Source organism: Opisthocomus hoazin, chromosome 7 (genome assembly GCF_030867145.1).
Source record: "Opisthocomus hoazin isolate bOpiHoa1 chromosome 7, bOpiHoa1.hap1, whole genome shotgun sequence".
NCBI classification, from domain to species: Eukaryota; Metazoa; Chordata; class Aves; order Opisthocomiformes; family Opisthocomidae; genus Opisthocomus; species Opisthocomus hoazin.
In genome coordinates, this window is record NC_134420.1 from 45,310,720 (window position 1) to 45,325,257 (window position 14,538).

The 14,538-nt window shown below is 41.2% G+C and overlaps 1 protein-coding gene across 4 annotated transcripts in view; it reads right to left on the reverse strand.

Annotated features, from left to right (window-relative positions):
• Positions 1-13,782, reverse strand: part of SNX6 (sorting nexin 6) — a 30,071-nt gene extending 16,289 nt beyond the window's left edge. The window contains exons 1-9 of one of the 4 annotated variants that reach the window (XM_075425534.1): positions 13,699-13,782; positions 13,486-13,536; positions 12,906-12,998; positions 7,721-7,825; positions 6,752-6,862; positions 5,068-5,189; positions 2,982-3,105; positions 1,557-1,652; positions 134-239 (exon numbers count right to left, since the gene is read on the reverse strand). In XM_075425534.1, coding sequence (XP_075281649.1) covers positions 134-239; positions 1,557-1,652; positions 2,982-3,105; positions 5,068-5,189; positions 6,752-6,862; positions 7,721-7,825; positions 12,906-12,998; positions 13,486-13,536; positions 13,699-13,704 — 814 coding nt within the window. In that variant the 5' untranslated portion in view covers positions 13,705-13,782. The remainder of the gene's footprint in view (positions 1-133; positions 240-1,556; positions 1,653-2,981; positions 3,106-5,067; positions 5,190-6,751; positions 6,863-7,720; positions 7,826-12,905; positions 12,999-13,485; positions 13,537-13,698) is intronic. The other 3 variants (XM_075425535.1, XM_075425536.1, XM_075425537.1) reach the window with 3 other exon arrangements.
• Between the last annotated feature and the right edge of the window lie 756 nt (positions 13,783-14,538).

A 14,538-nucleotide genomic window follows, 5' to 3' on the forward strand; every position in this document is an offset into this window, starting at 1 on the left:
AACCAAAGACTACACTTAGAGAAATTAATTCACTTTTCACATGCAAAAATAAACCCTAGAAATTACTGCTCCTCACAAACCACTTCTGTACACTTTCAACAAGTACTTTTTTCACCCTGGAAAAGTAACTGACTTTTATGTGATCTTGTCATTTTATCAGATTTGGCAGATGCATCTTTGACTCGGTTGTGATATTCTACAAGGAATGTTCTTTCATGTTCAAAGAAGTCATCCACATCCTACAAAAAACAAGAAAAATTTAAAAAACATTATTTCACTCACTCTGTACAGAGCAATTGCAGAGTAAATTTACATACATTGCTGTTGCTGTGACATGAAATGCAATCTATTTTTATTGTCCAAAACACCATTTATGTAAACTGATTTCTTCTTCACTTACTTTATCATGAGTTGAAGTTTTATCACGAATTTATTCAGAATTTGTAACAAGCATCTTAAAGGTCTAGATAACTAAACCTAAAGTGAAGCAAATAATTTCACTACTAACTATCAGTTTGGTGACAGAAAAATAGAATAAATGTCAAGTACTTAATAAAAGGACATCTACCTATAAAAAGAGGAGCGGGAAAGAAAGACACCCCATTGTACAAATGCTGCGGTCACAGCAGAGATATGAACTCCTAGCTCAGGAATGCTGATCTTGATGACAGATTTTTTGCAGGCTGGTAAATGTAGTTAAATTTTAATATTTTCTGTATTACAATTTGAGATATTCAGTTTACGTTTCTTTTTAAAAGCCCAATAAAATAGCACAGATGCTAAATACCATGAAATAGCCCACGTCATGGGCTTTGAACAATGTGCTTATGAAACTGCTGGTTATCTGGACTTTATATTTTTCTCCAAGTCATAATTAATCCATGGTTATATCCACTTTCCAGCAGTTTCAAAACTCAAGATTTTACAACTAGGAATTTTAGCTCTTCTAATTTTCTTGCAAATGGAAAGTTACCACTAGAAATAAAGGCGATCAAAACAATCTTCTGCAGAATTTATGCTTGTTATACCATCAATCGTTCAACTTCTGGAAAAGTTGAAATGAAATTGAATTTTCATTAAAATTCTTTTTTTCTTTGTCTCAGTTACATTCTTGCATCTACTGGGAAAAATAGTACCACCTCTACTGCTACTCTTAGCTTTGAAGCAGTAGAAGGATGTTACAAGGCTGGTAGAATTCACACTGTGTTAGTAACTTCTGAGCTGCAGCAGTCATCAAAGCTAGTGCACCTTCTAACTATATAAAATGACAGGCCAGAACAAGAGACAGATTACCACTTATCTACAGATTAAAAAAATGCCTAATTTCATAAAACAGGGGAAAGAGTACTGAAAACTCTCTTTCGCAGAAGCAACCAGATAGCTCTCAGTTATCTTGCATCCAGGGCCCCAGGTTCCTTCCCACGCTCTGCCTCCAATTATGAAGTTAGACATTGCTACAAAAATCCCTTTTTTGCAGCTATGTAAAATTCCGCTTCATTAAAAAAAGGGAAAAATGTTAATACATTTCAAACCTCAATATGTTAAGCAGTAATCACCTTTACTCCTGAAACAATGACACCATCTGCCGATTTAACCATATTTTTAAAGAAGTCTTCAAGTTTCTCTTTCTTATTTTTCCCACGAACGCTCAACTGAAAAACAAATTTGTTTATCAAGTTAGTTCATTTTCTGGAGGCAATAAAAGCTTTAAAAAATAGAACTACATATCACAACCTGCTACTCCTAAACCAGTTTTCCTGCTCTCTGCTTAGTCTTACACACTGCATTAATGGGGACAGGGCACCACACACCCAGAATGACAGACTACCTCATTTACTAGACTGTTCCCTATCAGCTAAAATACTATTCCAGAAAAAACAACCCAAAATAAATAAACAAAAAACCCCACAAACCCAAACCAGCAACAGTCTAGCACCTATAGATAATACTAAATGTACAAGGTGTGCATTTCACTTACCAATAAGGCAATTATTACCACTCACTGTATAGCTGTTAACCTAGTATAATCAGCATAGAATGGCAGATCTTTGCCTTTCAGAAACTACAGAAGCATTTACCCCTCACTGCACAGAGGATAATGCTGGTTTCAGCCTCCTCACACTCTTCCTGTCCATCTAAATTTGCCCAATTTTGGTAAACTGAGTTCCTGAATCAGTAAGCATTTCTACATCCAGAAACAAGAGGATCCTCTGTAACATATTTTGAAGTTAAGCATGTACTCAGTTGTAATCTTGTAATGTAATCTTGTCATCTTTGTAATGATTTCTTCAATGTTCAATGCTGATTTCTGCAACTTTATAAAGCAACTAAAAACTGTTTGCAGAATACAAGCAACCACTAACTCCAACACCAAAGAGTTACTGTGAATCCAGAAAGTTCTCTCCACTCAAAATTAGATAGTAACTCAGTATGTGAAATGTGGATAGCCACACTAGTCCAATAGCTACAAAAAAAAAAATTAACCACATTTTCACCTATATCATTAACAAAAAGGATTTACTTATCAGAACATTTAACTAGAGATCCTCTCTAGTTTTGTCTGCAACAGCATTTAAACCATGGTTCCAAATCCTAAAAATCAGCATTCCATCTTTGTTGCACCATTCTTCCCCGGGAAAAAAAAAAAAAAAAAAAAAAAAATCAATCAAAGAGTGGACAATTGTAACATCATGTGAAATCACCACCAAAAGCTAATTTTTTTAAATCCAAAACATATTGGATTCCCATTAATATTTTTGATGCTAAGGCTAGAGCACACAGTGTATTTCGTTGCCCAGGTCACAGGCAAATGAACTCCTACGGACTAAGCTAATTTCTAACTTTTACAATACAACTATGTCTGGTATGAAGGAATTAATGCAATTTGCTCCAGGAGGTAAAGCTCTCTTAATCAATTTTCCATCCTACCATAAAAGTACATGTCCATTTTTCTTGCCAGCAATTGAGTTTTTAATACTTACATCCTGATTATATTCCAAGAATACATGGAAATTTAAATCCTTTCTCAAAATAGGATGTGCTGCCACGCGACACAAAAACACTTCATGCATTGCAACTGTCTTCTTGAATATAGCCAAATATTCACTGAAAACAAGAAACAAGACAGACATGAGAATTTCACATGAAGCAATGAAGTTTGAGATAAGCCTAGTGAGCAGCTTTTAGAGGTTCTCAGTAAGGATACAAAATTGTAAGCTGATACAGTCGAGGTTATCACTTCAATATTTGATATATACATAAACAAACAGTACAATATTAATACTAGGGGGAAATTTGAAGCCCTAACATATTACAGAGACTTTTAATGAAGGCTCAACAAATACATTCTAATTTTTTAGGCTAGCTAACACAGACTGGTTTGCTGAAAGTGTAACCTCATTTGTCCTTTCCCCAACTCCCCAAAAATCAAGCAATTGAGATATGGTCACTAGGCACTATGTAGCTGATGTGCAAATTCCTTCCTCCCCATCTCCATCCCCTTGCCTATTTGCACCCTCCTTACTTATGTAAATGTTCATGTAGTTTTGTTAGCTGTTTAGATAGCAATCTTTTATTCCATGTTAAAGCACCTAGCCTTTTGGGGCTGATGCTTACGTGGATGTCTTGCTTCATAGTGGTTCTAAAAGTGAAATTAAGTGCTGTATTTGGTAGGTACAACCAAAAAAATCATGTTTAACCATGACAATCGCATAGCTGCTCAGTTCAGCCAACTCAACTTTAATGGAATTACTCATTTGTGATTTAATTAAGAGGAAGGCATTCTTATCAATACAAGTTTGCTAGAATTCACTTTGCTTTGCAAACTCAATGGATGCGATGTAACTTGTCTAGAAATGAGGAAGGGGGTCTTCCCCATTCTGAGGTCAAATGGTGAAATGATAATCAACACTTTTGCTTCCACTATGTGCAAGGAGGTTAAGATTTACATACCAGCAAACCAGCAGGGCCAGTGTTGGGAGATGTTTGATCTCAGTGAGAGTAGTAGTCATTCAGTGAAGACAAAAAAGGAGGATGCAGAGGATGGAGGTGGCAGTAGAAGAAACCCAAAGTTTTCTGTGTTATCCAACCCCTAACCAGACCACAAGAGAATCATGATCAGGGCCGCTGGAAAACCACAGATTCTTTAAAATCTATACTGTTTTGCTGATTTCCAGTTTTCTGCATATGAAGTGTATATCTACTCTGCTATAAGTTCTGTTGTACGTAACACTAATACAGAGCTTTTTAAGACATCTGCTCACAGCAGCTGGAGTTCAGAGAGAAAGCAGCAGTTCTAAGAGTTCTATGTACTTTTCTTGCCAATTCAGAGCTCTTGATAGAAGCAGTCTAGAAGCAGCGTAAATATACACTTGAAAACTGAAACCAATGACAGTAAAAAGATCAAAGAAGTGAATTCATGATAAGGAAAGTGGATGAAGCAAGGAGAAACTTCACTGTGTAACTCAGTATGGAACAAAGAGCCTTAGAGCCGGTATTTCAATACACATTAAATTCACAGTAGGGGAAAATACTATTTTCAGGAAGTATATTCTCCTTGCGCAAAAAAAAAAAAGGGGGGAGTATCAAAAAACAGTATTTTCTAGTAATCTCCAGATTTCTTGGAGAACAGAAGGGTGGCATCTATGTTTCCAGTACCAACCGCAAGCAAAAAACCCCAGTTCAATCAAAACATGTATAAACCTTAAAGTCTCATTATGCTTATAAAATGTGGAATATCAGAACTAAAACAGATAGATGTTACCTCCTCCCTCTGCAGGTATTCTGTGAAGAACAGGATCTAACTAGTTACTTCATTATAAAAGAATGCTCAGGAACAAGCAGATTTTTTTTTTCCCCGTTTCAGAAGATCTTCCATGGAATTCTTTCTACAATTTTCCTAATGGCTCTGATCATGATCACTAAGATAACCCTGGTTATGTAGCAACTGGATTCTCAAGCCTATATCGCACAGAGAACCATTACAGTGAAATCAGAAACATGGGACAGCAAACAGCATTAAAAGTTGAGGGATTTAAAAAAAAAAAAGTAGCAATCAAGTCTACATACGCCTCTAGTTCTTGTTTCATCTTGGTGAATTCTTCTTTAGTCATTGATCCTTCCCCTTCTCCAAGTTTCTGCAATTTCTCCCTCGAGGCATCAAAGTCAGGCCTGGGTGGTGCTGGTGGAATCTGGAATTGAATCAAATTTTTTTTAACTGCTCATCTTCTCAGTCAAACAACATCCATTCAGTACAGGAACTGTAGATTGCCTGCAGCTTTTAAATATATGACTCTCTCTTTCATCATTCATTACAGCACTTACAGATAAAGCCTCTCATTCATGAGTTAGAGATGCTGCATTCTACACCAGTTTTGGCCAGGCGTCCTTGAAGATTACTAAAGTATTAACTAATGGCTTCAGTAGCTTAATTACAACAGAAACCAAATAATACTTAGCTTTTCTATTATAATGAATAAAAACTTGAAATAATTTTATGATTGGTTTTGGTTTAGCTTATTTGGTAAGGACTATTTCCTGTTTAAAGAAAAAAAGAATTCTACAATTGTTTTCACACCATCCATTTATAACTTCCAAAACCATTCCATATTGTTTGCAGGCACTAGTACTTTCTTGCAGCACTGCTGACATTAAAGATACATCTGCTGAAATAACAAAGCACAGAGTAAACAAGTCTTTAGGTTAATCTTGTAATATAGTATAGTAACATTGAAAGAGAAAACATCAGAGTCAAACTAATCCTGAATTACTATCAGTAGAGAGACACAGAACAAAGCTAGACAATGCTTAAATTTTCATTCACTGGTATTTGCCCATTACATTAACACCTTACAAAAAAGAAAAAGCCAGCATCTACGTAGTCAACTGTCTGAAACTAGTTACTACCACACTATAGGTCTAGTCACTTCAAATAGCTTTTCTGACTAAAAAAAGACTAGCTCAAGAATGGTGTGACACATCACAGATTATATTCATCGTAATGCACCCACTAGACAATTAGAAATATATGTTTACCTTCCGAACCAGTAGACACCCCCCCAAACACAAAATGAATACCTAACTTTCACACCAAGATGACAAATATTCCTATTTGTAATTAAAGTATGAACAGCAGCACCTGTTTTTAAGTATTTTACGGTGACTATTTTAGGACCTCTGTTCCCTGAAGGCCTGAAATAAACTTCAAAGGCTAAGCTGTTAAGTTGTGTATTAAGGTTTTCTGTAGTTCTTCTAGATAATATTTGCATTATTTTTTTTCCCCCTCCAAATGATTTATGGCAAAATGATTCTGATCTTCCTAATGAGAACTGGAAAAGTCTAATTACTACAGCTCAGTTACTGCACTCTGCCGTTCCAGCTAAAACAAAGGCAACACAAAACTTGTAACTAAGTTAAACATTAGCTTGCAAAAAGAACACCACCAGGTTATACAGTTCACCTCTCTCCCACACTTTTAACACGGTGGACTAAAAATACACGTAGATACAGATTAAACTACTCACTCCTTAGGAGCGAAAGGCAAGAAAGCATGACAACTACCGTAAATTGCCTTCAAGCTTGCTTCAACCATTAATTTTGTGTAACTGCCTAAAATGAAGAATTAGAGCATCTGATCTGATTTTAGAAGGAATGAACATCTGCCATTTCCATTGCATTCAAAAGCAGTCGCAAGTACTTTTGATACAGCCCACAGAAAACAGTGCACATAAACCAACAGATCTGTAATACTTACGATATAGCCAGCATAGTCCTCATTCTCAACAAAAGAATCGTGAAGCCAAATAAACTCTTCATGTTGCCGGACAACAGAAAATTCATTTTGTTTGAAATTTGGTAAGGAACTCTAGAAGGGAAGACGAAGGAAGAACTATGAAAAGAAAAAAAAAAAAAAACAAACAAAAACAAAAAAAACAAAAACACCCAAAAAGCAACCCATGCACCAAAGAAACCCCAAACCCACAATGTTTTCCACTACTGAAACAAACAAAAATATCCATGCAAAAATAATCCAATCATCCAAGCAAAGATTTTCCCCACAAAAAGTTCATACAGCAATCACCACCCCTGTCTTAATTAGTGCAGCAATCGATTGGAATGGGTTGCCCAAAGAGGTTGTGAAGTCTCCACCCCTGGAGATATTCAAAATCCAAACAGACAAGTCCTGAGCAACATGCTCTGGTTCACCCTGATTTAATGGTGGGAGTGAGGGAGGAGACTGGACTAAATGATCTCCAGAAATTATATTCAACCTCAACTATTCTGTGATTCTGCAATCAATAAACATTCAAATCTAAAAAAAGAAGAAAAGCTATAAACAAGCAGTAAATACAAATGATTCTTGAATGTAATTGCGTTATGAAATGTATTTTTAGAATCTGAAACCATGCCTAATCCAAGAAGAATACTGAGGTATATTAAAGATTCTACCTGCAAATAGGCCAATTAATAAGCAGGGGAATAGCATGACAATGCATCAGTACAAAAAACTGAATGTCACTTTTTTCTAAACAGTGTCTTAACCTCATAATTTTTTAGCCATCTTTTTCTTAAGCACTGCAGCTACACAGTCTCTAAAACACAAGATAATGCTACTTTCTCATTTCCTTTGGGTCATGTTACACTTGTTTCAATACACAGTTTAATCAAACTTTATTTTCTATACAATTAAGAAAACATTCAGTACACAAACGCAGGCTTTTACCTTTGTATGGACAGTGAATTTCACTTTATCCCTCTCACTGAGTGCATCTGAGATATCCACTTGCAGAGCAGCATCAGTCTGGAGATCTACATTTATTGCTCTAAGCTGAACAAAGAAAAAACTATTTAGCTTAAATTAAGAACAAAGTTAATTATATTTCCCTTCTTCTTCCCTTGAGAAGAACCCCGATTCTGCAATGGCTGCTCATCCTTAAAGGACTGTACATAGATGACAAAGAACCCCAATGTTAAAAGATTATTTCCAGCGGAAAAAGAAATTCCAGTAGTATTCCTTACAGCACACATGACCATACAAATAATTTCCTTTACTGTACTCCTTGTTAGTGCACTATTTTCCTTGCTGTGTATTGTTAACTTGCTAATAACTGAGATGATCAAAACAAAGTACATTTACAGACAGCAGCAAGTTTGGCAGGTTTTTCCTCTTCATTCTTCTATTCATTCCCCCCACTCCCCCAAATCAACAACCTGCTGCAAGTAAGTGTACTTGTAAAGGTAATTATAAAGGTACTAACAGTTGGAAAGGTACTTTCAAGAAGAAAAATGGTCCTGTATTTCAAAGAAGCAAGAGTCATTAAAGACCTGGTTTACCCACATTGTCTCACACTGTTCTTTTGTTTAACATTTCCCATGATATACTGAAAATGCATAAAAAAATATAGTATCCTGAACTCCACAGAACTAAGTCTCCCTGGAAATATTTTTCTAGGGGGTGGAAAAAAAACCAACCCAAAACCAAACCCAAGATTTCGATCTCTTCAAAATCAGCATAAGAAGTGGTAAAAGTGCAAGGAATATACATATCTTTTTCCACGAGACATAAAACCTGAACTCACAAAATAATTCTGAAGTAACATCAAAAAGAAAATGAGACAATAATCAAATGTAGAAAAACTGGAAGATCATCCGAGCACCGCAATGTTTGCCAGTAACTTGACCAAAGGTTTCAACAGTACTTGGTGAAACTATAACCTCATCTTAGATCCCCAACTGGAAATTCGAGTCCCCTCACGCTTGCACCCTTGTTGTTCTAAGCAATTTGTCCCATGCTAATTTCATCATCACGATCAACAGACATTCAGAACATTTTTACAAGTACTAAGGCTACCTCTGAAATCTTCTCCAATCACATTGTCAAAAAATAGTTTAATGTCACGCTCATGAGACTTATTTTTTATTGAGACAACATGTTTTCTTCGACGCTGCATTTTTTCTAGAAATGTCACATTCCACAGTGTAAAAATGTTTTGCCATATAGAGACTTTTTCCCATAAAATTTTTCAGGACTGCATTTTGAAATCCATACTCAAGTACAAAAATGCTTTAAGTATCAGTGACAAACAGTACAAAGGCTACACGTGAGCAGATTTTGAAGGTAACGCTGCAAGGCGCTGGTACAGCACTAGCAGAGAAGCATCGACTGCCACGTTCTGTTTTCCACCCATTACCTTAATTCTCATCTTCAATCATAGTGGTCAGCTCCCACTCTAGTTCTCTCATTAACCTCAATGCACGGACAACTCTGTTGCTTATGTTGCAGCGACCAGACTAATATATCTTAGAATTAGTGTATTTAAGTAAACCAAAATCATACAGTCCAGTATATCGCACTAGGCTAGCAAAATGTAACAGTTCAATAGCTATTACACAAATAGTAATAGCTTTTCCTTACAGCAAAGTTGGGAATCGTTAAAACAACCGCACAGCAACACACTCACACACGTGACTCAGGCATTGCTTTTTGTTCTGTGTTCCCAAGGTTTAGGGGGTCACTGCCTCACACAAAGACATATTATCATGCAGCGATCCATTGTGGATCGCCTCTCAGAGGCAGAATCTCCTAGCTCCTACTGAGCTTCCAATGTGCTTAACATCTAATTTAGGAAAGAAAAATATAATCTGACATACCAATGTCTGCTTTATGTCATGACACCACATTTTTCAGCTGGTAAAAAAGTTTTTAGTGGTTACACTGTCAGGGGTACTGTCTGTTTTTCTCCAGCCTCCCAGAATACATTAACAAACAGAGCAATCACAGCAAATAACCTGGATTATCCCAATGGTATTTTTGTAGTCTTTCATGGGTCACAAAAATTTCTACCAAAATGTGCTTTTTTCCTTTTTTTAAAAAAAGCAGCTCTTCAAGTTTGTCACTAGTGCAGACACAGTCTCTAGTGCAGCGCACCCTGGCCATACGCGCTATTCACAACTTTAGGAACACAATGCTTACCTGTGCCGACAAAATTAAGAACTACCTAAATATGACAACTTCACTCATGACTGTAAAGGACTATTTGTTTGATTTACACGGAGTTAAGCTTGTAACAGTTTTGAAGAGTTTAATCGTATGTTAAATTACGCTGTGTAGCCTGACTGCCAACAGGGAACATTTTCATCTGCAATGGTAATGAAGCATTTATGAAAGGTGTCAAAGACAATCAGAAAGTTGAAGGACTTAACATGTATTCATGTGGCACAATGGTTCACATGGCATTACTGGGAATTAAATTGACAAACATCATCATCATCACACAACAAACTTAAGCAATCTCTTCATCGCTACTTCCAAAAGAAAACCAACACCAATGGATGGTTTTCTAGTCACGAAGGGAGTAGAAAGTGAAAAAATAACATGCTACAAAACTTGATTTGGATTAAAAGCCTGACTTGTATTAAAACTAAAATGAAAGTACCTTAAATTCCGGAAAAAATGAAGGTGGGACACAGTCCCTTTCTATCTTGTCCCCTCCTCCACCCCTATCTAATACATACAACATAGCACAGTAACTTTATGCTTAGATACGTGCTCTACACCCGTGCTGAACAACTTGCAAAAACAAAAGTTAACTTAATTTAGCTGCTTTACAGTTTACTATGTTATACTAAGAAAGTCCCTGGTCTATTCAAAGGGTCTAGAAAATACCAGAAGCCAAACCCAGGGCTAAGCGATGTTACAGTACTAAAAGAGAACACAACTGCAAGGAGAGGATTTAGCACCTAAGCTCTCGCTCAAGGATCAATTACACTTCAAATGGTAATGGTAATGGAAGTTGAGAGGGACAAGGGAAACAACCAAACCTTACATTCCTAGGTAATGTCATCCGTTAACAACAGTACCTTCTGTACTCTAAGCTCTTTCAAAAACGTTAGAGAAAAAGGACCCTTTCTTCTGCGGGTTCTTTACAGGCAGACAAATACACAGAGCAAGAGAAACAAACAATACTTTTACAACAAAAGATTACAGAGTGTCATCACAGCATTAAGTTTCAAGCAGACCCGCTTTAAGCAATCGCTAATTTCCCCTAAATGAGTAGACAAGAGCATTAGCCAAGTCAGCTAAAGTTTATATAAATATCAAATACACAATACAGTACTAGTAGAGCAATACTATACCACCTTTCAAAGCATGTATTGTTTACACTAGAGAGATCACAAAAAAACCCCAACAGGAACCAAGTTAGTCCAAGCGAACTCAACAGTATCTTCCTAAGCGAGATTCAGAAAAGCAACTCCCGCAAGTTCATTTTCTGCAGACCATTTACAATAAGTTCCTTCCACAGACCACCCACTGCTACTTCCTCAAAGATGATTCTCAGCACTTTGATTTACGATTCTCCGGAACAGGCTCCATATGGTATAACACAATTGTTTGAGAATTACTGTTCTATGTGGCATCAGCATAATTTCCAGCCCTCTTTTCATCCCATCCCCCACATCTTAAACTTCACACAACTGTAGCTGACCAGCATGATTCTGAAGAGTTAAAAGTACAGTTGTCATAGCAATATCCAAATATCCGAATTCTAGAGAGGACAGAGTACTGGATTTCACAACTAACAGCTCAATTACTCTAACCAGCAGTTGCCATCCACGCTTGCAAATAAAGGCTTGACCTACTCATTTTTCAGTCACAAACAGAGGAAGGTGACAAATCAGAACCAGGGAAACACTTTATGAAAAGCTGTTTATTTTTACTATTGCTACTAAGAAAAAAAAAAGGTATGGTTTTGAAGATGAAAGCACAGCAAATCCATTCATGAACAGACTGACAGTATTGCTTTCGGTTAGATTGTCTGTATCACAATCAAGACCCTGTAGTTAACAACTGTTAACCCCAGGGACCCCCTCCTGTTTCACACAGGAGTGAAAAAAATAAAGCCCAAGAGTGACTGAAAATAAGAAGCTTTAAAAAATTAGGAAAAGGAGAAGGACACGGTTCTGGTTTAATTCCTCAGTGCTGGATAAAGATGGGGGAGGGGAAAGGAAAAAAAAAAAGGGGAGGACTGCACTTGGCCAACTGAGATGATGTAAGTTGTCCAACAGCACAAACAAGACTGCTAAGAGATTTCTTAAGGCTTTCAAATTGCCTTGTGAACTCTGACTACCTGTAGCCTTAGAGGGAAAACTAATACCCAAACAAACAAACAAACAAGTTTCACACGAGATCAGATCTGTATGGTTATGCTCTACCTGCACCTTCAGACAAAGACAACTTAACTGTGCACTCCGTTGTCTGTTCCTAAATACCAGGGACAACCTATGTAAAACACAACTCCATAATTAACAATTAACAATTTCTTCAGTCCTTGTTCTGAAGACACTCGAGGACAGCAATTTCCACCTTGTCTCTGTGGTATCCAGTATGCTTACTCAAATAGCTGTATAATTAAAGGCAAAAGCTCTACGGTGGCCAGAACTGGCCTAACACAATACCAGAATTCCTGGTTTAATTTCTGGTCATAAACTGGAACATAAAATGCACTGAATTCCTACCACATGCACACAGTCAAAAAATCGCTTAGTATTTAACGTTATTCGACACCTGGGTACGGCACACACGACAACAGCGTATACCAACCCCATGTTTTTCATATTTTGTATTCTTAGTAGTATAAGTGGATGTAGCCACTTTCATAACCAATGATAGCCACGGCAACCTAAGCAGCCCAGAAGCTGCTCTCCTACCTCACTCAGTCCCTCTTTCTCAAGATACTAACTGACAGGGGAAATTAGTCTGAGTAACTTATACTAGGTTAGCCGATTTGTTGCTTAAAAGAGGCAGGCAAGTTAAAGAAAGGCGGGTGCAGCAGTCAGAAGTGAAATGAAGGCCAGAAACGGCAGGGCAGAGGAAGAGGATTTCTTGGTAAGAAACATAACGACAGCACCATGTCCCAACGAGAGCTTCTTTCCCGTGAAGGCTTTTTTAGGTGGCTGCAACGTGAAGGTCCCGCTGTCATCACTGGGAGAGCCTCCGCGGCCTGGAGAGAGGAGACAGGGCTGGACAGCTTCACGCAGGCCCTGGCGAAGGTGGAACCCGGCGCTCCCCACCAGGCCGGTCCAGCCGGCCGCGACCACGGCGCGGTCCGGGGCTGTGCGGGGCGCGGGGGGCGCGCACCGCTGCGGGGAAGGGCACGGAGAGAGCGTCAGCCGCTCGCAGCACACACGAGCGACCCGACCCTCGCCCCCTCCAGCCGCAGCACGAAGGAACGGCCCCTCCGAAACTCGGGCGAGGGAACAACGAAGAATTCAGGCGAAAGGCGCGGGCAGAGGCGCCGGTGTGCGAGGGCGGCTGTGCCGTCCCCACACGGCCTGACCCCGGCCGCCCGCCGCCATCCCGCCCGCCATCGCTCCCTCTCGCTCCCCCCGCCGCGGGCTCGGGCCAGGCAGCAGCCGGCGGGCCCCCGCGGGAGGGGGCCAACCCCGCCCCGCCGCCCCGGGGTCCCTAACGCCGCCCAGGGCACTTACACCTCGGTCCTCCTCCGAGAGGAAATCTGGGCCGTCGTCCGAGCCTTCCTGCTGGGGGCGAGGAGGAGGCGGGGCGGCCCGGGCAGGCGGGGGGGGGGCGCGGAGGGGCACGGCCGGCCGCAGGAAGGGCGAGGGGAGACAAAGCGCACAGGTTAGCGACCCGGCCGCAGCCGCCCCGCCCCGCCCCGGCACCGCGGCCGCCCCGAGACCCACCATCATGGCTGCTCGCCGCGCTCCGCGCCCGCCGGCCCTCCCCCGCCAGCCCGCCCGGAGCCCAGCGGCGGGGCGGGGCTGTGGCGCGCGGGGGCGGGGCGGGGCGGCGGCGGGCTGCGCCTCTCGCGAGGGAGCGGCGGGCGCGGCCCGGCGCGGCCCGGCCCGGCCCGGCGGGCGGGAGGAAGGGAGGGACGGCGTCGCCGGCCCTGGCCGTGGCCGCGGCCGCGGCCGCAGCCGCGGCCGCGGCGGGGACCGCTGGCGGCGGGGACCGCTGGCGGCGGGATGGGGCTTTGTTCGTGGGCGCGGGCTGCGGAAGGCTCGGCCCGCCGGGAGCCGGCGCGCAGAGCCGCGGAGAGTGAGCCTGCGGGCGGAGCTCGCCCGGCCGCGGCCTCCCGCCTGCCCTGCCCTGCGTCCCGCCGGTGCTGCCGGAGGCGGCTGCCGCAGCAGCCCTTCACCGTACGCGTGTTACAAGCGCATGTGTGAGACTGCGCCGTTGCACAGCGCTAGAAATGGAGCGGTTCATAATGCGCCTCTGATTTATGGGCCGTTACGTGGCTCGGGTCGGTGACGGCCCTTCGTTCGGGCCTAGAAGCGGAGCCGTTAAATGCCCCTTTGTTCTACGGCGGTGGAAACCACCAGCATCCGCAGACTGAACCGAGTGCAAGCGTGGAGGGCCGGGAGTCTATGCCTGGAACTGCATTTTGCTGTGAATCAGAGCTAGAACAGCCAAGAAACAGCCTCGGGGAGGCGGGAGGGGCTATGATCATCATAAACCGAGGTTCCGTGTGTGCCGTTGCTGAGCGGCGGCGGCAGGTGTGGAGGTTGGTGCTCCCACCGGCC